This window comes from Xyrauchen texanus, chromosome 3 (assembly GCF_025860055.1).
Source record: "Xyrauchen texanus isolate HMW12.3.18 chromosome 3, RBS_HiC_50CHRs, whole genome shotgun sequence".
In the NCBI taxonomy this organism is placed as follows: Eukaryota; Metazoa; Chordata; class Actinopteri; order Cypriniformes; family Catostomidae; genus Xyrauchen; species Xyrauchen texanus.
The window spans coordinates 42,684,702-42,709,567 of record NC_068278.1 but is presented as its reverse complement, the minus strand read 5'-3'; the positions used below and the strand labels follow the sequence as shown (position 1 = coordinate 42,709,567).

The window sequence follows — 24,866 nt, the reverse complement described above, 5'->3', positions numbered from 1 at the left end:
ACAGAAAATATTAATCATAGCAGACTGTGAATAGTGCATTTCTTCAATGGCATCGGTAACTGAAAACTTCTGCGTGATGTCAGGGTAAGTCCATATCAGCCAGCGCAAAATAAACAGAACATTTCTGAGTGCACCTTTAAGAATTTATTTTCATAACTTACCAGACCTTAACCATGTAGTCAAACTTACAAAAGGTAATGTGACATTATGTAATAATTTAAAGAAATATTCTGGGTTCAATTCAAGTTAAGATCAGTCGATGGCATTTGTAGCATAATATTAACTACCACAAGAAATGATTCCGATTTGTATCTCTTTTTCTTTTAAAAAAGCAAAAATATGGGTACCAGTGAGGAACTTACAATGGAAGTGAATGGGCCCAAAACGGTAAACGTAAAAATTCTCACTCCTCTGAAAGAGGATGGATGAGTTTAACTTATTTTTTGTGGTAATCAACATTATGCCACAAATACTGTCAATTAAGCTTTACTTGTATTGGACCCAGAATATTCCTTTAACTCTTAAGTGTTCAACCACATTTGTTTTCAAGAATGATAAAATAAGAAGACCTCTGAAAGAATCCTCTAAATGTACAGTAATCTCAGCCTACACACAGGATAATAATGATGGCAACTAATTTATTGCCAGACACATATGGGATGAAGAATGATGATGATGAGCTGATATTTGCTGAGCAGGACTGTGAAACAAATGGATGCTAGTGATGCCAGCAGTTCCTACATGGTTTTGATCATATTAGCCTTATCTATTATTATATCTACAGGAAACAAGAGGTGATTGTAGTATAATATATGCAAATACATGCAACCTTAATTTGTGTTGGAGACCCTCTTATCTCCTCCATGCACAGAAGCAGTCTCATCTATTCTAATAGTAGTATCAAACGGATATCTCTTTCCCACCGACAGGCCGCTGACGCTGCTTTCATGCCTTTCCAATGCAAACTCCTCAAAAAAACTCAACTCTCCCTGTCTGTTTAAAATGAAAGCATATTATTTATAAATATTGTATATGTGTCACGATTCACTGTTGTCTGCCCTGTGTTTTGCCTCTGTCATCTGTTCCCCATGGACTACACTTCCCATAATTCCCTGCCCACATCACTGCCAGCTGTCTTTTATTGTCCTCACCTGTTTCATCTACTCATTAGGCTTTTTGTATATTATGCCCTGTTGGTTGCTTGTTCTTTGTCAGTTGTTTAATGTACCTGAATGTGTTTTGACCTACCGTGTTTTGCCCGTGCCCTTCATGGATGTTTTCTCCTGTTTATGTTTTTGTTTCCCATCGTGGATGTTTTATTTGTTCCTGTGTTTACCCGTTATTTTGTACTTGTTCATTTCTGTTCATTAAACTCTTTTGCTGCACTTAGATCCAGCTCCTGAACTTCCTTCCTGTTCGTTACAGAACAACTGACCAAAAATGGATCTAGCGGAGTACTTCAAAGAACTAAGCCAGGCAGGTTTGACAATTCGGGAGTTCTCCCATTTCTTCTCCACCGTAGCCATCCACACTGGTCTTGATGACACTACCCTGAAGGAAGTCTATCGGATCGGACTACCAACAGGCCTGTGGAGGGAATTGCCGAAGACCGGAGATTATACATGGAGGGAATTATGGGATGTGTTGTCCATGGGGAACAGATGACAGAGGCAAAACACAGGGCAGACAACAGTGAATCGTGACAATATGTGAATTGACTGCTCTAAATTTGATTCATTATATATTGAAATAATAACTTCTGACCGTTGCCTCAAATGCAGCTTGTGTTGGCATAAGGACACTGTTAAAAAATGCTCTAAAAAAACTTACCGTAGGACTACATTTTCACTGCCTGTCTAAAATCAAATATTATTTATAAATAATCAGTGTAAATTGCAATTCATTTTATTCATTTAGGTTGCATAAGAAGCTGGTTGCAGTTTCATGGAAACGCTGAATTCAATTACTTTAGTTAAAGTTAAAATATGTTCTGAAAACTTGTAAGACTTCTAAACAAAGACAGTGATGCGGCATGTTTATTCGTGGGCAGGTTGTGTAGTAATGTAGATAGTCATTGTATGGCTCTCAAATCAATGGAAACAGATCGATTTTAAGAGAGGTTCACAGATCCCGAGACCAAACAAGAGCCATTTTGGTGGAAAAGAGGTAAGAGAAGAAAAGAGATCATTTAAAGATCTCACAAGTGATCTGAACATGCACTCTGTCAGATTAGTGACTGATAGTTCAGACAATGGCACTCTTCTGGGTTAGGCTTAGCAAATGATAAGCAAATGGGTGGGTGTTATTTCTTAAACAGAACAAGCAAAAACTACACCAAAAACATAAAACATCCAAATTCAACACATAAGACCTACCATGCATGCATTTAGACCCAGGAGTCAACAGGCTGAGGTTTAACATCACAAGCATCCACCAGACTGACAGTCGGCCTGTTACTCCTGATATAGTGTTTCCTATTTGTGTCATTCTGCAGCGTTGGGAAAGGGGTTCAAATCAGCACAACCAACAGTTAAAACACATAGAGAAAGGCCAGAGTTAGTCCTCATAATGAGGAAGCTCAAGGGAAAAATAAAATAAGAAATCAAAAGAAGCAGGGTTCCCACATTTTTTGACCAGCAAATTTTCCCTCTTTAGTCCCCAATTTGGAATGCCCAATTCCCAATGCGCTCCAAGTCCTTGTGGTTGCGTAGTGACTCAATCCGGGTGGCGGAGGATGAATCTCAGTTGCCTCTGCGTCTGAGATATCAATCCGCGATCTTATCACTTGGCTTGTTGAGCGCGTTACATCGGAGATATAGCGCGCGTGGAGGCTACACACTATTCTCCGCGGCATCCACACACACCTCACCAAGCGCCCTGCCGAGAGTGAGAACCACATTATAGCGACCATGAGAAGGTTACCCCAACATGACTCTACCCACCCAACCGGGGCAATTGGTTGCTTAAGAAGCCTGACTGGAGTCACTCAGCACACCATGGATTCAAACTTGCAACTCCAGGTGTGGTAGCTACCCAGCCCCAGCCCCCCTCCCCACAAGAGCTGATTAAATGTCTTTGAGCAAAGCATTATAATAAAATACTTAATTTAAGATTTTCATATTTCCATAACTTTTTCCAGACCTGGAAAACAAAACAAAAAAAATCCTGATATTTTCAGGTTTTCCATGATCATGAGAACCCTGAAGAAACTAAAGTTAATTTAAGTGAACACATGCAAAACAAACAAACAAACGTCGAGAGAACCATTCTGAAAAGAACAAAACTGTGGAGAGTGTGATATTAAGGTGTAAAAGCGTGGTTTTAAAGTTGTGCCAATAAGGAACCCTAGAGGGAGCAACTTGAATGTTCTAGAGATAAAATACACCCATATATTCTCCAAATTATTACAACAATGGAAATAAAATGCACTCATAGTCACAGTGGCAGCGATCTAAATTTGTCATGACATCTATTACAGTGTATTTGGAAATCTTAAGTCATTTGGCAGGCAGTATTTGAGATATAAAGCACTGTCACAAGGCTGAGACTACTACAGATGGTGCAGAAATGTAGTTGTAAATAATGTAGTGTGTCAATGTACACATTCATTTATGAATGCCGTGTGGCCTCTTTCAAATGCAGATACACAGTAAAGTGAATTGCTCTCACGCTGGGCTCTGAAAACACTCATCGTAAGAGATGACTCCATATAATGTCAAGAGGGAATCAGAGAACTTAATTTAGTGATGCAGCCTTTCAACAGAGGCACTTGATATGCAAGCAACCCTCTCTAGCAGACGCCGATCATTTCTATGTGGGGGAGCGAACAGATAGTAGCACTAGACAGCTTCTTAATCAGCTCCACATTAATGACTTTAAATCACAAAGCTGACACTTAATTATCTGTTTAAGCTCAATGTGGGGCTAACAGTGAATTGTCTGAGGGAAAGTCAAGTTGGCTGTCATATATATATATATATATATATATATATATATATATATATATATATACACATATACAGTGATGGTCAAAAGTTCACATTGAAAATCTGGGATTGAAAATCTAAATAAACCTAATTTAAAAATTGTTTTTTTATGAAAAATGTTAACGATTCAATAACGTAAAATTAATATGCAATTTTTAAGATTCTGCACTAATCAAATGTACGCAAATTTGCTATAATAACCATGTTCACGTTTTATTTAAGGTCAGGTTTTCACTCTAATTGTTATGCTGATAATATAACTTGAAATGGGAAAATGGTATTAAATTTCAAAAGAGAAGCATTTTCACAAGTGGATTAATAATTTTGAACCCCACTGCATAAAGACAGATCTATAGTTGGACTTTGCACATATGCTTGCATTGGATAGATATACAGTGACAGTAAGATATTGGGTAGAGAGGGGGTGAATATGATCGGGACACATCGCAGGCCATATTCAAGGAATTAAATGAATATTCTGGGTTCAATACAAGTTAACTCAAATCAACAGCATTTGTGGTATAATGGTGACTAACAGAAATATTTATTTTGACTTGTCCCTTGTTTCTTAAAATTATTATATATATTTTTAAATAATAATCAGTGTAACAGCGATGCACTGGAAGTGAATGGGGCCAATTTGTAAATGTTAAAATACACAAAATATAGCCATGAGATAAATATATGTAAAAAAAAAAAAAAAAAGTGTTAAAGGGGTCATGACATGGTTTTTTTTATTGTATTATTACGTTCCCTTAGGTGCAATTATAGTATTAATATATTTTTTTTTTAAGAAAAACTTTTAAAATCTAGTGATTTATGACCTTTTCCCACCCTGTTTCTCATCCTCTGATTCAAACAGTCTGTTTTGGGGGCGTTTTCCATTTAAGACTTCAGTGTTAACGCCCACTGTTATGATTGGCTAACGTCAGTGCCTATGTATCAATTATTGACGCCTCCAGCCAGAACAATATGCAAGTAAACTAAGTAAAAACACTGTGATTATTCATAATGAATGAAATTGCGCTTTAAAAAGTAGTTTAAAGTTTAAAATAGATTACTTACAGTTTGCGTCGTCGTTGTTCCCAGAATAGTCGGCACGGACTTATCTTTGAGCAACAGTTTTCTGGCAAAGCCAGCATCATATTGAGATTTGTTCTCAAAACAGTCATCCTTAAAATGTACAGAACAAACGCTTAAGTTAACACTGCCGTGACTGGGTCGTCCGCAAAAAATAAACTGCATCCATTTTTCCCTGACGCCTGGATCTTTCGGCAGCTTATTCAGAGGTTTTTTTGACCACAGCCAGGAACAGCACATCTGTGTGGCATCGTAATTTTCCTGTGCACAAGTAGTCTCTGTCAGAGCTCGCTGTCCATCGACTGAACACTTGTGAGGCGCACGGCGATACTGAAATGAGCGTAGTTGTCTTGCGCTTATAGCGTAGTTATGTTGTGCTGGAGGCGGTCATATGCAAACGCTGTTACGTCACTTCTAACCGACACGTCACTTCTAACCATGAATCCAGAACGAGCTGTATTTTGAGCTTGATTAAATAAATGATTCGTTTAGAATGGGGAGGACGTCTTAAAATATTAAACTTGCAGGACGTTTTAATGATACAAAGACCTCTTATATACCAAAAGATCAAGGCAAATTTGGTTTCTCATGTCATGACCCCTTTAACATGATTTAAGTGTGATAAAATCGCTCATTACCTTTTCTGTGTAAAGTTATATCCAATTTTACTACTTTGTTGCCATGATGACGTAATGCTGGAAACCCAAAAACCCTAAAACGATGGAAGTAATGATATAAGCAACTTTACAGCTCAAATAATACATGTGTTTTAACAGAAGAATTCATGTAAATTCTTTTATAAAACTATAAGAATCACATTTCTGCCTTTAAACCCTCCAAATATTGGTCCCATTCACTTCCATTGTAAGTGCCTTACTGTAACCTTTATATTTGGTCTTTATAAAGAAATGGAGGGGCAAATTGAAATCTTTTTTTTTGGTAATAATCATTATGCCATAAATGCTGTCGAGCTAAACTTGACTCACAAGTGATGCAACTACACTCACAGTTGATTCCAACAGAGTCTGGTTTTAGCTAAGCACACACTTAAAAATTAAAAAATGAAATTGCATTAGATAAGAAAATAAAAAAGGGGCCTTTATAATTTATTTTTTTATGAAAGATTTATATGAAAGATAGCACAAGAACACCTTTCAAGCAAAACCTTTGTTAGGTTTTAAATAAAACAATAGATAATGAAGAGAAATTGCTAATGATGAAGCAGACCTCACGTGATAGGGGAGACTATTCCAAAGTTTGGGTCCGGCCACAGAAAAGGCCCGATCACCCTTGGATTTATATCGACAACGGGGTACAGACAGAAATAATTGGCTGGAAGATCTGAGTGCTCTGGTTGGAGAGTAAGGGTGGAGAAGGTCAGAAATGTATTTTGGTGCAAGACCAAACAATGCTTTTTAAACAAATAGAAGAATTTTTAAATCAACCCTGAACTTAACAGGAAGCCAGTGAAGAGATGCCAATATGGGGGAAATATGATCCTCTTTTTTTGACCCTGTTAAATACCTGGCTGCCGCATTTTGAATAATTTGTAAGCGAGATAAAGCAGATTGAGAAAGGTAAATGTACAGTGAATTACAATAGTCTAGCCATGATATAATAAGAGCATGCATCACAATTTCCAGATCTTTACTAGAAAGGAAACATTTTAGCTTTGCAATTGTTCTGAGATTAAAGAAGTTTCCCTTAATAACAGCACTAATCTGTTTATCAAAAAGAAGCGAAGAGTCAAAAATGATTCCAAGATTCTTAACATTCTTTTGTACATTGGAAGAAAGTGGACCTAACTGGGCTTCCAAGACAGGAGAGGAAGACATGCGATATAATCAAATGATCAAATACCTATATTATTAGGGCCACTGTATATTCACTGTTAATATACCATTCTATCTCTTCCCTGAGAAATTTCAATGTGGGTGCCTGACAGAGTTAATGATCTCAAACAGCACTGCCACACCATCCGAGTGTCTGCCAACTCCAAGATTAAACAGATGTAAAAACGTGTCACAATTCTGACACTTCAGCTCTGACCTTTAATGGCTCCCGCTCCTGCAGGTCCGACGAGCCATCACTGCCTTTGTACTTTGAGTCTTTGTCTCTCTGGTTGATCGTCGAATAGCCATCTAATGAGAGCGAAAGAAAGGAGAGAAAGATCTTTGTTATCGTGGTCTGCATGTTAGCCCCCTCAGCGTGGATCTTCAAACAAGCAGAGACAGAACTCTCAACCTTCAGCTGGAAGTATTCAGTACTTGCTATTAGCACAGATGTTCTTGTGTGTGTGTGTGTGTTAGTTTGTGTTCTTGTTTGTTTGCATGCAGGCTATGTGTATTAGCTCTCCCCCATAGCCAGGAAATGTAACCACTATCTTCTACCCACTCAGGCAGCACCACTTCTCCAGCCTCTGTTCAATTATTGCCAGTCAGGCTTGGAGAGGATACTGGTGCAGTGGAAAAGTTCAGAGAGAGGGCGCTATAATGAAGAGGTGGCAAACACTGGTGCTTTTTCAAATATCCATGGTCTAGAAACAAAGAAAATACAATACACTACAAACATCTTATTAAAAGAGGGCTTTTGCAGACAGCATTGGAATTAAACGAATTCAAATGCAATACAATTTGTTATTACTTCTAACCTAAACACAACATACTTCTTTGAGAGACACTTTTGAGGAATGGAATGTTAGAGGGATTATGTTTTTGTATTGTAACAGCAATACATACAATCGTAGGGTTCTTTTTTTATTGTTTGCAGGCATGCAAATGTAATCTTACCTGGACCGAATTCATCCATAGGTATCATATCTCCACTGCCACACCCTCTGTTGCCTGAAAAGCATTTTACAGGCTGGATTTTTCATGGCAATGAGACTCGTGCTCATATTTAAAATGATCACTTTAAGTCAAATAGTTCTGTAGATCTAGTTTATATGGCCTATTGAGTGCAAAATATAGAGCCGAAAGTGTTCTGGAAGAATAAATCCCATTCGTTTTCTCATGATTTTTTGTGCTAAAAAAACAAACCTTTCAAGACAGACCAACCTTGAGCTTTGAGGTTGTTAAGCAGTGGTATATGTTTCTGTAGAAGCCACAAGCCAGGATCCTTTCCACTATATTTAACAAAAATATATTTTATAATTGCAGAATTCCCTTTAAAAGACTACATTACCCACAATTCTAAAGCAAAATACAACAATCAGAAAAGGCAATTATTAATGGAAGCAAGAATCCCGGCAATCTGACTCAAAAGTTACAGCCCACTCTCATAAAACATTACAGATGAACGTAAATCAAATAAGTCCCACTACACTATCAGTCAATTGCTGATATGATTAGCATTCGCAATACTTGATGGAATGTGTAGTTCATTTTCTTAAAAAAGATGTTAAGAAAACTTTTCAAAACTTTTTTGGCCTAGAATAAAATTTTGTAATTCATGTCAAAGCTGATTGGTTTGATTAAGAGGTAGACCGATATATCGGTTTTACAGATTAATCTTTGCTGATAGTTGCATTTGCCGATAGTCTGTTATTGGCAAACTTTTATGCCGATGGTTTCAGTTTTTTCATCATTTCAAAATAAGAATCCCGGAATGTTTCGGTCTTCTTGATCCATAAAGTCCCACGTTCTGCACCAAAACTTAATTTGTTTCTAGTTATTATTGGGATTTTGGTTGAACAATAAACTGCATTTGGGATTTTATTCATTTTGGACTCTTTGCCTCTGCCCACCATAGTAAAGAAATAATATATATATATATATATTTTTTTGTACATTTTATAAATCGATTAAAAAACTATCGGCAGATTAATCGGTAATTGGCCTTTCCCACAACCTTAGTTATCGGTATCATCAAAATCCACTATCAGACAACCTCTAGTTTCATTCAAGGCCTAGATCTCTTTAATGAAAAGCTGTTTAAAATATGAAGAAAAAGAACGAGAATTATACTTCAGTCAATGTTGCACTCGATTATATGCATTAATGCAAGCAGGGAAAGAAATGGGAATGATGGATGTGATCAAATGCATCTTCGTCGTGAGCATCCTACAATCAGTAAAACAATTAAATAAAAAAATAGCCAAAGCCGTCATGCTAACTCCTCTCTCAATGAGATGTGTTGTGCTTGGGTGGATGGATGGAGCTTTTTTTGGCAGCTCTCAGTAATTTACCATAATTTTGCTTGAGAGTGAATGAATAATGAGCTCCTATACAGAGGCCGATTAATCTGCTGCTTGGTCCTCATAAACCATTCTGTATCATATGAACAGCTCAAATGACTGATTAAGTGCGAGAGATGGGGACAGCTGCACGCTACAGCTGAGCAATGGAGGTGAGAGATCAAGTGTTCTGCCACATGTAAAAACACAGACAGTAGTTTAGGAGATATGCTCATTTACGTGCACCTGAACCACAAAAATTCCACATATCATACAGATTGGTTTCTGTTTGTGGTCTTAAGCTAACCTTGGTTCTTCTCCATCAAAGGCAGTGTAGTGTCGTCGTACCCAGGCTTGCAGTTCTTGGACATTTTGGGAGTGCCAGTCGCGATAGGCTGAAAACAGTTGAGACGAAAAGACTTCAGAAATGTATGACATAATAACAATCTTTACAAAAAAACATGTAGACCTTAAACCAAGTGCTCCTTTTCTAAAAACGGTTTAATATTTGTAATAAAGAATGCACAAGGTAGTTCCAGTACACATATTGTATATTATTATAATCGGTAAAAACAATTACAATATCTTATCATTATAATATATATATTTTATTTTTCTTTAAAAGGATACCAAACAATTCACCCTCTTTGTTTTTTGTTTGTTTGTTTTTTGACTTCAAAGCCTTTAATTTTGGGCATGCCACTGAAAGAGGAAATCTTTAAAAACATCTTCAGAGCTTAAAGAGTTCAAATATATATTGGTATGTTTTTTTTTTCTTTTGATTTTTTGAATGACCTGGACATTATGACATTCCTCCTTCCATACTTGGGCATTTTATATTTATACTCCAAGATTAATAAATGAGAAAAAAGTATGCATGTCTATGTTTTGCTTTACCTGGAAGTGCGTTTTAGTCCAGCCGTCCTTGGTCAGGACGTTTCTCAGATCCTTATAGCTCCAAACCGTCTGTAGTACATGGGAGGCAGCTTTAGTCTCCCTTGCTGACTGGCTGCAGTGCATAAACACAAGATGAAATAGGAATGAGGAATTCAGAGCCCATCTGAAAAACTCGGTCTAAAAATTCAAAGTCTTCTATTCCCCTCACAGCACCCTGTAGTCACCATAGCTTCAATCTCCAACCCCTGTGGCCACAGAGTTCTCTCTTTTCACTTCATTAGCTTTTCCTGTGATCCTCACTTACGTAATTATCAGGACACTACACCTTCAAAGCTGTTTCCCCAGAGTTAGAGAGAGATAGAAGGAGATCATGTGGCCACTCTCCAGTCAAGCAAGTACTGTTTAAAAAGTTAATCTCCCACAATCAATATTTAGTTTTGGACGAAATCACGCTCAAGCTGAAATGGTATACTTCATGTGAAGTTTTAAATGAGGTCAGATGCAAAATGGATGGGGGGTGTTTGTATAACATATGACTTACTCTTCAGAACTCTGTCACTTTTGATATTTACAGCACTTTACATAATATTCCATTTTTCACATGCATATATTAAGGATGATGTGTTTTGAAAAAATAACACACTTCAAAGAGCAGGGAGATGCATGTCTTGTTGCTGTTTTTCTCTGTGAGGTAGGGACGACCTAAATCAATGTAAGATCTTTTCACAGACCAAAAACCTGTTTTTTTCTTTACATACTGCACTAAGTGAGCTTTTTAGACTAGTGTCTGATATGGGTCATGTTTAAAAAAACATTCCCTATTGACGAATTTTCGTTCTGTCAGAGTATGTTCCTTATTTGATGAAGGACGTACTTATTGTCCATTAATTAGGCATGTTCTTTAGAAAGCAGGTGAGTAGTATTAATACATTTCCAGATATAATTTAAAGGAATATTTGGGGTTCAATACATGTAAAGCTCAATCAACAACGTTTGTGGCATAATGTGGATTACCACCAAAAATAATTTTGACTCGTTACAGTGAGGCACTTCCAATGGAAATGAATGGGGCCAACTTTATAAAAGCACTTACATTAATTCTTCTGTTAAAACAAATGTCATTTTAGGGTTTGTTGACATTACATCATCATGGCAAAGAAGTAATAAAATTGGCTAGTCAGGCTAGTAAGTGATTTTATCACGTTACAATCATGATAACATGCATGTTGTTTATGTCTTGTGGCTATTCTTTTGAAACAGTGAGTATTTTAACATATACATATTGGCCCCATTCACTTCCATTGTAAGTGCCTCACTGGAACCCCGATTTTTGCTCTTTTTAAAGAAAGTTTAAATTTTTTTATTTTTGTGGTAATCAGCATTGTCACAAATGCTGTCGATTGAGCTTAACTTAAAAATATTTCTTTAACCACAACAACTTTCTTGTGGTATATATATCAACACAGCTAGTATAGTAAAGTATTAAGTGGATGCACACTTCAAAATCTCTGCAGATGCACAAGATCATTTGGGTATTTTTGCCTTATTAGGAATAATGAGGATTCTGACATCCTACAAATATTTTTGCCTTATTAGGGAAGTAGGAATATTCGGACGTGATGTTTGGATTACGGTGTGAACAAATCTAAATGTGATCAATAGGCAATCCTACTATGCCCTTTTCATAAGTTTGTTCTGTTCTCCATGCACTTCCTATGTACCTGGTCCTGTTGATGGACACTAGTTTGTCGATTGCTTGAGCAGTAATGAGAGAACGAGCGTTTTCAGAGCTTTCAGAGATGATTTCATGGATTGTGTTGAGGATGGCCACCACTGTGTCCTCCTCCAGGTTCTTGGCTGGCCGCTGCTGTCCGCTGGGCAGGTTGCTAACCAAGTCCCTCATGGCATAACTCCCTGAGGAGGATATTACAGAACAATGAGAGATACAGCTCTGGAAAACAGCCAAATGAGTTGCAGAGACACAAAAGCCAAATAAAACCATTCTTTACACATGGGTTTGAACTCATATATCCTTTACATTATATATTCTTTAAAGACCCAATGAAATCAGAAATTTGAGTTTTGTGGCTTTTAGACTATGTCTCATAGCTTTGAAGTCATCTACTGTATATGTTAGATAGGGCTGGACTGGGAAGAGAAATCGGCCCAGGATTTTACACGGCAACTGGCCCAAAACTTGTTGCTCATGTTACATTTCCGCATATTGCGGTGCCGTTTTGTGGTCCGTACTGCATAACACGGCGGCTCGTTTGAGCTTAACGCGGCCCATTCGGCATGTTTTGATGCCGACCCACGCGCTCGATTCTCCCGATGGCCTGTCCGCCCCCGATCGGCCTCAAAGTGTGTCGGACCACTGGGAAAATGCCCGGTATGCCAGATTACCAGTCCAGCACTGATGCAAGAGTACTCATAAAAGTCTTTCTCTTTTGGTTGATGACTCATCTTGCACTACACAGATTTTTGTCCAATAAAATGCTCTCTAGAATGAGAATATCTCTCCCCCAATGCCACCTGTAGCTATGAAGCAGCCAGTAATGGTTCAAGGTTGAGACGTAACTAAAGCCTATTGCCTTTTTTTTTTAAATGCCCTTTTATATGTCCCATCCAAACTTCCTGTTTCAATATGAAATGTGCCAACACTGTGCTTGTCAAGGGATTTCTTGAGGCCTTAAGCACTAATTATAATCCTTCTGGCAACAAATCAGATGAAAAAACGAAATAGCCTTATTCTGCTCTTACCTATTAGATCTTTGTTGCGGCGGTCAATGGACAGGTTCCTCAGAGCTATGGCCACAGCTCGCACCACCTTGTCAGAGTCCGAGCGCAGGAGTTCTACAAGAATGGGTAACCCTTTCTCCTTACGCACTGTTGCCCGGATATAGTTCGACCACTATATTAATGAGAGGAACAGACTGCATGAAGCCAATGATCCACCTGTGGTTTAAACATTCTTCCTTTGCACATCATACTTGCCAAATTTGCAGCTCTGCAAATCTGTCTTGAAAATGGGCACACAGTACAGCAGTTTGTATGCATGTGAGAAAAAGCTGAACAGTGAACTTTCCCAGAGCTCTTCAATTCTGGAAAATCACAATCCAGCAAGTCATTTGGCCCTGTTAGACTGCATTTTTAGATTACATTTTCCACTCCTACCCCATGAATCACAAAGCCTTTTTAACACACACACACACACACACACACACACACACACACACACACACACACACACACACACACACACACACACACACACACACACACACACACACAACCCAACAACCAGTGCCCTTGAGATGTGATCAAGTTGTTGCAATACCACTTAATGGCCACTAGGACATGGTAGTGGCCCTTGGAGCCATCACTACTACTTAAAACAGAGACACAAACACATTTGCAAAAAAGGAAAGTAGGGAAAAGAATAAATTAATAAATTAAATCCTCAAATCCTCTTATAGACCACAGGCGCGACACATCCATCTCCCTACGGCAGGGATTGTGAAGCGTCTGGGACTCTGGGTATACGAGCGCCTGTGTGTGGCCAAGCATAGAGATGAGGCAGGTTTGAAGCGGTGTAACCACACAGAGAAGCAGTGTGCTTATGCATGGCTGCACTTCAGGTTATAAGGCACACCAGGAGACACAGAGAAGGAAGCAGGGTCAGGGTAGTGCAATTTAATGGGATTTACTCTGGTAATAGGAGCACTTCCCCTTGACTTGGAAAGCAAGAGTTTCATGTGACACTGTGGTGCAGAATGCCATAATTACACTCAGAGGAAATGGGATGCATTGGCTAGGACCGTGCATTCTAAGCAGACAGAAACGTAACTTGACAAATTAAGGTTTATCTGTTATCTCGTTACTTTCAGAGTTGGATGGATTTGCATAATACACTTCAGCAGGCCAATCAGAGTTTTGGTTCGATAAGGTGTCTTGTGTCACGCCAAGCCAAAGGTTGATTGTTCTTCAGTGACAATACTAGTAATTAGAGATGGGAATCATTAGGAATATGTCAGTCTGTCTGTCTGTCTATCTATCTATCTGTCTATCTGTGTAGACTTTTTAATTGCAAGAAATAATAAATTACATGCTTGAAAGCTGATTGTTGATTCCCATGCACAAATGATAAGAGAATATGATAACATGACTACCGCTCTGATGCTTATTTTATTACAGTGCTCTGTCTGTATCAGCAAAGAATGCAGACACTCCTGATAACAGAACCAAACGTCATGAAAATCATAAAATGTTCTGATGTGATTAAAACATTTAATTGGTTTTTAATAAGAACTGGTTCTCGACTCCCAATGTGCAGGCTTAGCTTGAGAAGAACCTTACTGTCCACTGTCCAGCGCTGAGGTTCTGTAGAGCTCCGGCCGCTGCTTCTAGTGTGTTATAGTTCTGGCTTTCTGTCAGGAGGGACAGGTAGAGACGAACCACCTCGGGCTGATACAGTAATTCAAAACCTGCAGACATACAAATAAACAACAGCATTAAAGATGGACAACATGATACACAGACACACACAGATGAGCTATGGGGCAGTAAATATTGATTGCAAAAATTTCCTATTGTCAGTGTTGTATCGCACCAGGTGAAATGAAAAGTGGAATAAATAACAGCGTTGGACAAATGTATGATTAGCACAACAGAGAAACAGAGACAGAAAATCAAAGACACTCCATTTTCACGGATACAGTGAACAGTTCGACTGACAATGTGTCTCAAAAATGTCAATTGAAGTTTTCTTTCTTGATAGCGACATCCCAATCTCAGGCAATCTAATCAGTCATTCTTCCACCAAGCACTGCTTGAGGTCAGAAACCCAACTGAAGTAGCTCCTTTATGCTGATTTAGGGTGAGTGCCCCACAAAAAAAAAAAGCATTTGAAGAAAACCCAGTTAAAGCAAAAGTGTCTTTTTTTTTTTTTCTGTATAAAATAGTTTCTCCTTCCTCAGCATAATATACAAAAACAACTATAAGCAAGCCATTTGCAGATTGATTACCCTGAAAAATGTAAATAATGTGGTTCTTTGGCCATGCTCTGTTTTGCCCAAGTCCGACACAGCAACATTGGCTCAGCCAATGCTATGAGTTTGGGGCGGGATTATCTGTTTTTCCATAAATGGCAGAAAGGGGGAATATTTGGGAAATTTGTTTGAAAACAATCATTATTTTTTCAATTCCATTTGATGATGCCAGTGGTGCAGAATTGACAAATTTAATCTAAGTTGAAGACATCTGCAGTGGTAGTAGGAAATGGATAATTCGCTTTCATCCTGTCTAAATGTTAAATGATCCTGTTGGACATACGAATAACTGCATACTGTTCCCAGAAAGTTCAAGTTTGGGTCTGTTTCTCTACACTCTCTTACATAGTAGGATTTGAAGACTGAATTGGGTCTGTCACAGCTCAGAGAATTGCAAGACACTGACTGATCTAACAAATACAAACAGCTATCTCAAAGAATGGTCATCCTCTAATCTATTAAACACATTCTGGTAGGTAATGTCAGACTTTGTTCCACTTTTGTAATAAAGTTTAGTTTTCAAATGCAGCAGCAGGCAGCAACAGTACTGAACAACTGCAAAAGTTGGGAATTGTGAACATTAAAAAACAAACAAATAATGTAACCAAATGATTTTCATGATGTTTGGTTCTGCTAGCGGTTCTTGAACATCTGCATTCTTGCACTGATGCGGATAAAGCACCATACTTAAATAGCTTTTTCCTGCACTGCTACTAAATCTGCAGCATCACAAATCAAGATTGTCTTATTACAATAAGATATTACAATCTGAATTGTAAATGATCAAGAGCTGCAAAATAATGCATCGAAGCATTTTTAGAGAGAAATACTCAATATTTAAGCTCTACGAGTTCCTTTGTGTGCCTTATTAGGATAATCATTTGGTTTCGACGTTCAAGCGTTTATATGTGCAAGGACATGGATGCTTGATTTGGCCAAGGCTAGCATTTCACAGATCCTGAACATGACTTATGAGCTGTGGTTAAACAGGCCTTCTTCTCTTTCACTGCCACGTCAAGACCAGATAGTCTGGAGAGGTTCAAAGTAACTTGATCTTTGGTTTTGACACAAAAGCAGCAAAACTGCAACACTGTAAATTGGTAGCATGCCTGAAATTATTTGAATATATGCATGGTGATGTAATGCAGAAAAAATGGAAGAGCTTTCATACTAATGCATGTTCGCTGGTTTGTCACTGCATTAGAAAAGCTTTGCCATTGCTTGGCCCATCTGTAATTTCTAAATCTGCACCCAACACCTATAATTTGGAGAGGCAAGAATGGCCTTCAGGGTGTGGGCCTAGCTTTGAAATGCTCACTATACATTTTTATTTCTGTCTGAGCAAGAAAATGACTGTCCTCATTTTTTTTTTGCCAGTTTATACACATTCTGAACCTCAATTACCATTTTAGCCCATTTTAAGTCTTTTTCCTCTCCTCTGCTTTAGAATTCATCTTGACAGAGTTACTATGCAAAAAGACATCAAAGAACCCTCAGAGAGCTGAGTGTACAGTACTGTTTATAAGGATTAGCGTGGCATGAAATCTGTGTTTACTTCAGTACTGTACTATGCTTTTGTAACACAGAGCTAAATGTCTTTGTAGGAAGCTATAAATCACAGCTGTTCAGATTGAGTGCTGTGTTCTCTGTCTGACAATTATAGCTTCCCCTAATCTTTGTCAAAATTGAGCAACCATCGAAACAATTAAATGCTTGCTTCATAATGTGGACGCAGCCTGCTAGTTTAGCTTTAACTCAAACTCAATTTATACACACAGTCAGCAAATTAAAGGTCATTTGTCTTGTGGGGGAGAATGCTGACAGTTGTATCATGCAAATGGAGATTCCTTTCCATATCACTGACATCTGTGTAAACTCCCACTGCAAAGTTCCTGTCGTTTCCTTGACAGCTTTTTGATATTCTGGAGTCTACATTCCCTACTAGTGCAATTCTTGGAGGCTGGATTCATCTCTAGAGGAGCTATAGTTATGAAACAGCAAATTTTAAACTGAGATTTGGGATTAGTACCAAAACATGTTCTTCCCTCAGAAAGAGATTAAAACAGCAGGAGAAAAAACATGCTCTGCGAATTTCATCAATTACTGCTGGGATCTTTGCTTAACATGCACTTTGAGCAAAGTGAGTACCACTTTCCCAGATAACAGAAGACGACATCTTTGATAGGTAGAAGTGCTGTAAAGTTTAAAACAATGAATGAATATTAGATGATGTCACCACTATAAGCACACACGTCAGTCATAAGAAATTCATAGGCAAAACACAAAAAAATATACACACCACCCCTGGTGCCTAATTGTATGAATGTAATTAGCAATCCCAAGAGAAAGAAGACAGCATGAACAAGCTTTAAAGAGACACAGGGTTCAGAATAGCATACATCCTAATTACACTATTTCTGCAGTATACAGTATATACTGTATACAGTACATACTGCATACTGTGCACATAACTTAATAAAAATGTATCTAATTAACATACATTATCTGTATGAATGGAATAACTGAATGACAGTAACGTAGTAGACCAAATTTACAATATAGAGCCAGAGCAAGTAGCGCAGATTACTGTATTCCATAATGGAATGCACAACATTTTTCTTGACACATCATTTGATCAGATTCAGACTTCCAAAGGATAAGACATTTGGAAGATAAATTGCAGATAAATGTGCAATTTAACTATTTTTATTTCTGATATGATAACAGAACGATGCTCTCTGAATTTAACATGCTATTCAATGAGCTCATGTGACAACAATGTAACATACAACTGTTTTAAATGTACATCATCACATAATATATACCATTACACACTGTTAAAAAATAAAATAAACATTTATGCAGCACAAAGTATATGTTCTGCTATATGCAATAGGCATAACTATAGGACTCCATTCCAAACATCTTGGGCCATGTCCATACTAATACATTTTACATTGGAAATGCGATGATTTTGCCATGTTTAAACCTCTCATTCACATTAGACAGTATTTTCCTCCACCAAAAATTGACACCAACAAAAACACTCTCTAGTACTGCATACATTTGGAAAATTATGACATTAGAACATTGAAAACAGAGTAGCCTTAGAAGCCACTGGCAAGCAAAGTTCATATGAGTGAGTGACACTAAGTGACAAACATGGCGTAACTCATCAATTAACACAAAATGTGCTCAAATGTATTCCTCATCGGCTGCAATTACAAGTTCCAAAAGTATATATATATTAAAAAAAACTTCACACACTAACTTCTAAATTCTGTCAAAGTTTCCTTTATATGTTTTCATTATGTCAATAACTTCAGTGAGGACATGTTTAAAAGTCTTCTTTAAAAGAGTCCTTCAGAGCAGCATAAAAAGTGACAATAAATAATGCAAAAACCACATGTTGCTCAACTTTCAGCAGTTGTTAGAGATACTGTATTTGAGGAACTTATTTTAACTGAGAAGACCAATTCAAAGAAGAAATGGTTTTCTAAGAACGGATGGATTCTTTCCTAACTCCCCTGTGGATGGGCCTGAAGCAAGCCTGAATGAGAGTCTACTTTCAGACAGGAGACTACACTTCTTTTGTGAGTTGAATCCACAAAGTAGCAGGAAGTTCAAATGCCAACTGGCTAAGATTGTTGTTAAGTGTTATTTGCCTTTATACCAAAAGACAGAAGATGGTCACGGCTTACAGACAAAATCACAGCATCTGTGACCATAAGAATAGCCCGTGGAGACAGGAAGTGGTGTAGTCTGTAGAGCATAGGATACACCAACAAAGCACCTTTCTTTTTATGCTCATGCAAGTTCTTCACCCCTCCACAGGCTATTGGAACCAGAATGGACAAACCTGTCGACTTTTTGATTTCCCCTGGAAATGGTTCTTTATAGATTGCAAGCCTCTGGCCAGCTCTTCAATTGCTGTGGTTCATTCCTGAAAGTGGCATCATCATCTTCTCTATGCACTGGCTGGCCAAGCTCCACTGTGACATACCCAAGTGCCATGGGGCTGCTGAAACCAGTTTGTCACTGCTCACCCGAGGAGGTCCTCTTGCTTTTTTGTTTTCCACTTGCCCTCAATAGCCCATATTATGCGGATGTCAGTCTTCAAACCTCCCATTCTAAAAAGAGATTTTATCTCTGTTCATTAACACATCCCTAACCTTTAATCAACGACTCCCCACATTTATTTGATTTTCTACATTAACAATGTTGAGACTGAGACTCTATACCTAAACCTAGTGAGCTGCCAACCAAGACAGCATTTTAAAGCATCATACAGTAGGCACGCCCCAATGCAAATGCAGTTTGAAATGGTATGCAGCAACATTATGCTGCCTTCTAAGATACCTAATTTTGGTCGGGAAGATGTTACCAATGTAAAGTTTTCCAAAATGGTCCCTTATGATGTTCCATTTTTGTAATGACGCAGCCTTTGAAAGCAGCTTCCTATTTATGGAGTAAACAGCAAGGCTCTCCAAGTTTTGAAACAGAGCTGCTGTGTCTTTCTAACTAAGTTTGAGATGTTCAAAGTAAAAGTGTAGAGTTTATCCACGCTCTTCATCCCTATCCTTCCATAGACAAAACCCCACATTTTTTTTATGGTTTAATATAAATAAAACTGAGACTTCTGTTGTGAACTAGAAGATACTATCCTTCCCAGGGAAGGCTTACCCAGTAATGGACAGGAATAATGCATTGCACATCATTTTTCAAGATTCCTTTAGGTTTTAACCTCTATGGACCTCTGGGAGAAGTGGGATGTTTATTTGAAACACTGAGCTTGCCAAGAATAAATTCTCAAAAGCTGTGATCTGAACCTTATCTATTAAAGTGGTTATCTATTAAAGAACTGTTAAAAAATACATGGAGAGAATGGATGAATGACATTGTGGAATTCATGTTTATATCCAGAGAAGGTGGTAGAACGTTTACTGGCATGACTTGAAAATCAGACCCAGAATTTGATGGAAAAGAAAAGACCAACTTAACTTATGAAAAAGATATCCTTTATCTTATATTTTTCTGTGGTCATTTAATAAATAACCTGACAAGTTCAATTTGTCAAAAACATGATCAAATATCCATGAATTTCACAGCTAAACTGTTATAAAAAAAAAGCATCTGCAAAACGAATACAGATTCATTGAGATATTGGTGTGAGCGAGGGGAAAATTAAATGTGTTATTGAATAAGTAAAGATCTAGAGGTCAAGATTAATTACAGACTTAACCCTGCATTCTCTCAAAACAATACTACAATTAACTGCCCAGATGTAATTGTAACTGCCCACAAGGATTGTAAAATCCCAAAATCTTTGACATTGTGAGGATCACTCAATGGTCCCCCGCAGGAAAACAGCTATATAAACATACTAAATAATGTCTTAATGACAATGTAAAAATGAAAAAAGAAGAACAAAAAAAAAGAGGGTTAGGTTTAGGGATCAGCGATAGAAAATATCATTATAATAACAGAAGCAAATGATAGCAAAACAAACATGTTTGCATGTGTGACTGAGTGTGTATTGCAGGGGTGGGTGGTGACTAATGAAAATAAGCAGTTTTGTGAATAAATTTGAATAGTAGAGCTAGAGTAGGCTGCAGATGAGACGACCAACTGCAAGTACTTCAAATCAGCAATCGCCTCAATCACCCAAGCAACCAACCCTCTATCCATACTAATAGAGCTGTTTGTTAAAGGATTAGTTCACCCAAAAATACAAATTCAGTCATTGGTTACTCAGTCCTGTATTGTTATAACCATATATGACTTTCTTTCTTTTTCTTAAAGAACCCATTTTATGCCCATTTACAGGTTCATAATTTTATTTTGGGGGTCTACTAGAATAGGTTTACATGCTTTAATGTTCAGAAAACACATAATTGTTCTCATACTGTACATTACCGCAGCACCTCTTTTCACCCTCTGACTGAAACTCTCTGTTTTAGCTCCTTTCTCTTTAACCATGTCCCTATGGTAACAACGGTGTTGGTTTTGCCCTTAGGTGGCATCATGCAAATGTGTTACATAGTGACATAGCTAAGTCAAAGAAGTAATGGCTGGACTGCAAACCAGGTGTTTCAGACAGTTCAGGAGCAGTGTTTTCTGTAAGAGAGAGAGCAACTCCCTTTGGTGTGTACCTTGTGTGTTGTAACTTTGCAGATCTTTTACATGCACAAACAGCTATATTACATATTAAAAGAAAGGTAAAATCCAAAAAAGCATAATAGGGCCTTTTTAACACAAATGGGGAAATTAAAAAAAGAAAATGTGCTCAGGGATGTCATACAATGGCAGTTTATGGTGACCCCCTCTTCAAGCTTTAAAAGAATGCTAAAGTAGAATTCAGAAGTCTAACAAATAATTCCATTAGACTAAGATTGTTATGAAATCAAACGATATGGCTTGTGAGAAACTGAAACCGAATGTATTATTTATTTAAAATATTTACTGATCTCCTGTGCGCGTTCATGATAGGGCACGAGAGCAACTATTCATGCAGCCCCCTCGCGACATTGGGGCATTCAAGCGAAAACTTGTTTTGCGTATCTAAAAACAGGTCCTTCACAGTGATAGTGACAACAGAACACAACACAGCAGCACACAAAGCATAGAACAGAACATACTAAGCATGTCTGAGGAGTTTGTAATCAAATAATTTATGCATTTCTATTCCCAGCCTTATTTTTTAAATGGAGTAATCAAACAGATACATAGAGGAGGCTACAGGCAGCCAGTCACACCATGCCAAACCTGAAAGAAAATGACACACAAAAAGGTATATTTTCTATGGTAATCAGAGTTTTTGTGCTATCCAGCAGTGACGAGAGATGGTACATTCTACCGATCGCTTGTTTCGCATCGCACAGGTAACTCCTTCCACTGTGGCACCGGTATCGTACGCTTTCATTACAATCATACAGTCTCATGGAATCCTTTATAGACTTCTGAATTCAACTTTTGCATTCTTTTGAAGCTTGAAGAGGTGGTCACCATCAATTGCCATTGTATGACATCACAGAGCACAACATTTTTTCAAAATGTTTCCCTTTGTGTTAAGAAAAAGATCATATAGGGTTATAACAATACAGGGGTGAGAAAACAATGGGTGAACTATCACTTTAACAAACTTAAAAGAAAGAGTTAGAGAGCAACATTATGCAACTTTTAAAGATACCACGTTTTGGTCAGCATCTATACTGTATTCCTCATGGACAAAACAATCCTAGAATGCATTACTATTAGCGCTGGGAAAAAAGAAATGGTACAAAATGACAGATACAAAGTAAAGTTGACTATACGGTAAACATACACATTTTATTCAACACTACAAATTATCAATAACAGATTGACTATTTGACCCAATATATGTGTGTTCTATGTATTTCTTTTTACTATTCAGCGCACAAATACATACTCTAATGTGAAATAAGTTGTCCAGGATTTGTAAGTCATGAATCTTCAGTCCATCTTACCTTTTTAAAAAAGGTTGTTATTGAGCTCACCTTGAATTCTGCCTCATTTCACCCTCACACACAGACACAAGTGGCGCCTTGTGCGATCCATTAAAAATGATGGAAGTTAGAAACAGCATGCAAAAGCACTTAACATGAGGGCAATGTGCTGCAGATACACATAGCACAGGTGTCATGATCTCACTATATGAGAATAACACTTATAATTCAAATCGTTATATGCAGATATTGCCCCGGTGAATACCAGGCGGATAAATCTGACAGAAATTAAATAGGATGGAGGTGGTATATTAGGAACTGATTACATATCAGAAAGCAAAAGAAAGAAACAGAGAGAAAGATATGGCAATAGGCCAAAAGCACATGGAAACTTTAGAATTCGTTAAAATACATATCTGTATCTGAATTATCTACTGAAAATATGTTGATTTTATATTGTCTATCTGGTCTGAAAGCTATCTTCCACATTACTGAAATAAACTGAAATATTACCGAGTTTCAATCACAGGGTTCAACATGAAGGATTTTTTTTCTCCAACATATTTTTATCATGCCAAAACTTATAATGTAACTCTATGAGAGCTATAAATTCACAAACAAATTTGTGCTGGAAAAAAAATACATCATATGGCGTGAAACATGACTGATTTGTTTATAATACTCAACCAATTCTAACTAATGCTTCCAAAATATCACAAGTCATTCATGTTCAATTCATCACATAAATCAAAATGTTTAGTTGTTGTATGTTAAGGCATAAAAACACATGTACATGATCATTGTAAGAATGCAAGTCGTGACAACATCTGATGGGACAAGTGAAACATCCAAACTAGCCATAAGCATCAGGCTGCCATTATTGTAGAGCCTTGAATAGTACAAAACGAAAACCAAACATTTTGTTAGAACATTGGGAATTGCTTCTGTTGGTCATTGATGCTGTGTTTGCATACACACATATGGTTTAATATTGTGTGTATGCACAGCAATTCCATTCTTCCAATTTCCTCTCACTCTCTATTTCTTGTTTACAATCATCGTCCCCCAACCTTCATCCATTTCTCTGTTTTTCCTTCTCCTTCAGTCTTTCTCTGGATAACACGCTCTCTCTCTCTTCTAGCTGCAGAGTGTCTTTGTTATGCTTGTTTGAGTCAATTCTGGGATGCTGGAAGCAGATGATATGTCTGATCTGCTTTGCCTGGAGAAGGATGTGCCTTTGCAGGCTTAATGTCATATCCCATTCTTCACAACCCACCTTCCTGTCGTCTCATGCTCCGGCACATGCTAAATAATCATACGCTCTCTCTCACTCACCTGCACTACATCTTTGTTTTTCTCCCTGGGTCTTCATGTAACATTCACAACCCTCTGACATCCCATTCTTCATTGGCACAAAAACCCTGTCCAGTCTGTGCCATAAATTATAATCTTTGTAAAAATGTTTTAACACACTGTAAAACTGTTTACTATTTAATAAAATAATATATAAATGCTACTTTAGAAACCTATTTGCCAAATTGGCAAACTGTAAGTTTAATTAATTTTTTTTTTTTAAATATTAGATTTAGACAAAACATGAAATTTGACTGTAAAATAAAATATTTGGGGAATTTCAAAGTATGAATTATCATTTAATCAATATTATATTCAACAAGAAAATACATTTGCTTTTACAGTCATATATTTTTTGAAAGGCCCGCAAATAATGATAATTCATATGATTAATGTATAATTATACAAATTCAGTTTGAAATAAAGTGCATTATTGTGGCAGATGAATAAAACATTGAGTAGACAATACAAAACTTAGCTTAAGAACACACTATGTTGTTTGTTTTATTGTCATATCATTGAACAAGCCTACAGTTGACAGCAATCTGTTTTGTTTGTGTCCAGTTTGTCAATGTGTCCATTTCTCACAGTCAGGGCCATAGCAAGGTAATCTGGGCCCCCTGACTGTATATTGCTCTGGGCCCCTTTCCTATTAAAACATACAGTTTGGAATTTGTGGTGGGGCCCCTTGGACCCATAGAATCATTACCACCTTTCACCCCACTAGGTATGGCCCTGCTCACAGTAGGCGTTCATGCGTTCCGTCTGTGCTATTTTTTAGTGTCGCTCTATGTACATGTGTGTGTCGGACACATTTGGAACGTCTCACTGGTATTCTGTGTCATAAACAGCATTTTTAAGA

At 37.5% G+C, this 24,866-nt stretch overlaps 1 protein-coding gene across 8 annotated transcripts in view; it reads right to left on the bottom strand.

Moving 5' to 3' along the window:
• LOC127624161 (splicing regulator ARVCF-like) overlaps positions 1–24,866 on the bottom strand; it is a 244,611-nt gene that overhangs the window by 3,373 nt on the left and 216,372 nt on the right. For 7 of the 8 annotated variants that reach the window (XM_052098852.1, XM_052098861.1, XM_052098871.1 and 4 more), the window contains 8 exons: positions 14,494–14,621; positions 12,898–13,048; positions 11,859–12,051; positions 10,138–10,249; positions 9,548–9,635; positions 7,856–7,909; positions 7,116–7,207; positions 2,376–2,488 (listed from right to left, as the gene is read on the bottom strand). In XM_052098852.1, the coding sequence (XP_051954812.1) occupies positions 2,387–2,488; positions 7,116–7,207; positions 7,856–7,909; positions 9,548–9,635; positions 10,138–10,249; positions 11,859–12,051; positions 12,898–13,048; positions 14,494–14,621 (920 nt within the window). In that variant the 3' untranslated portion in view covers positions 2,376–2,386. The remainder of the gene's footprint in view (positions 1–2,375; positions 2,489–7,115; positions 7,208–7,855; positions 7,910–9,547; positions 9,636–10,137; positions 10,250–11,858; positions 12,052–12,897; positions 13,049–14,493; positions 14,622–24,866) is intronic. The other variant, XM_052098886.1, reaches the window with a different exon arrangement.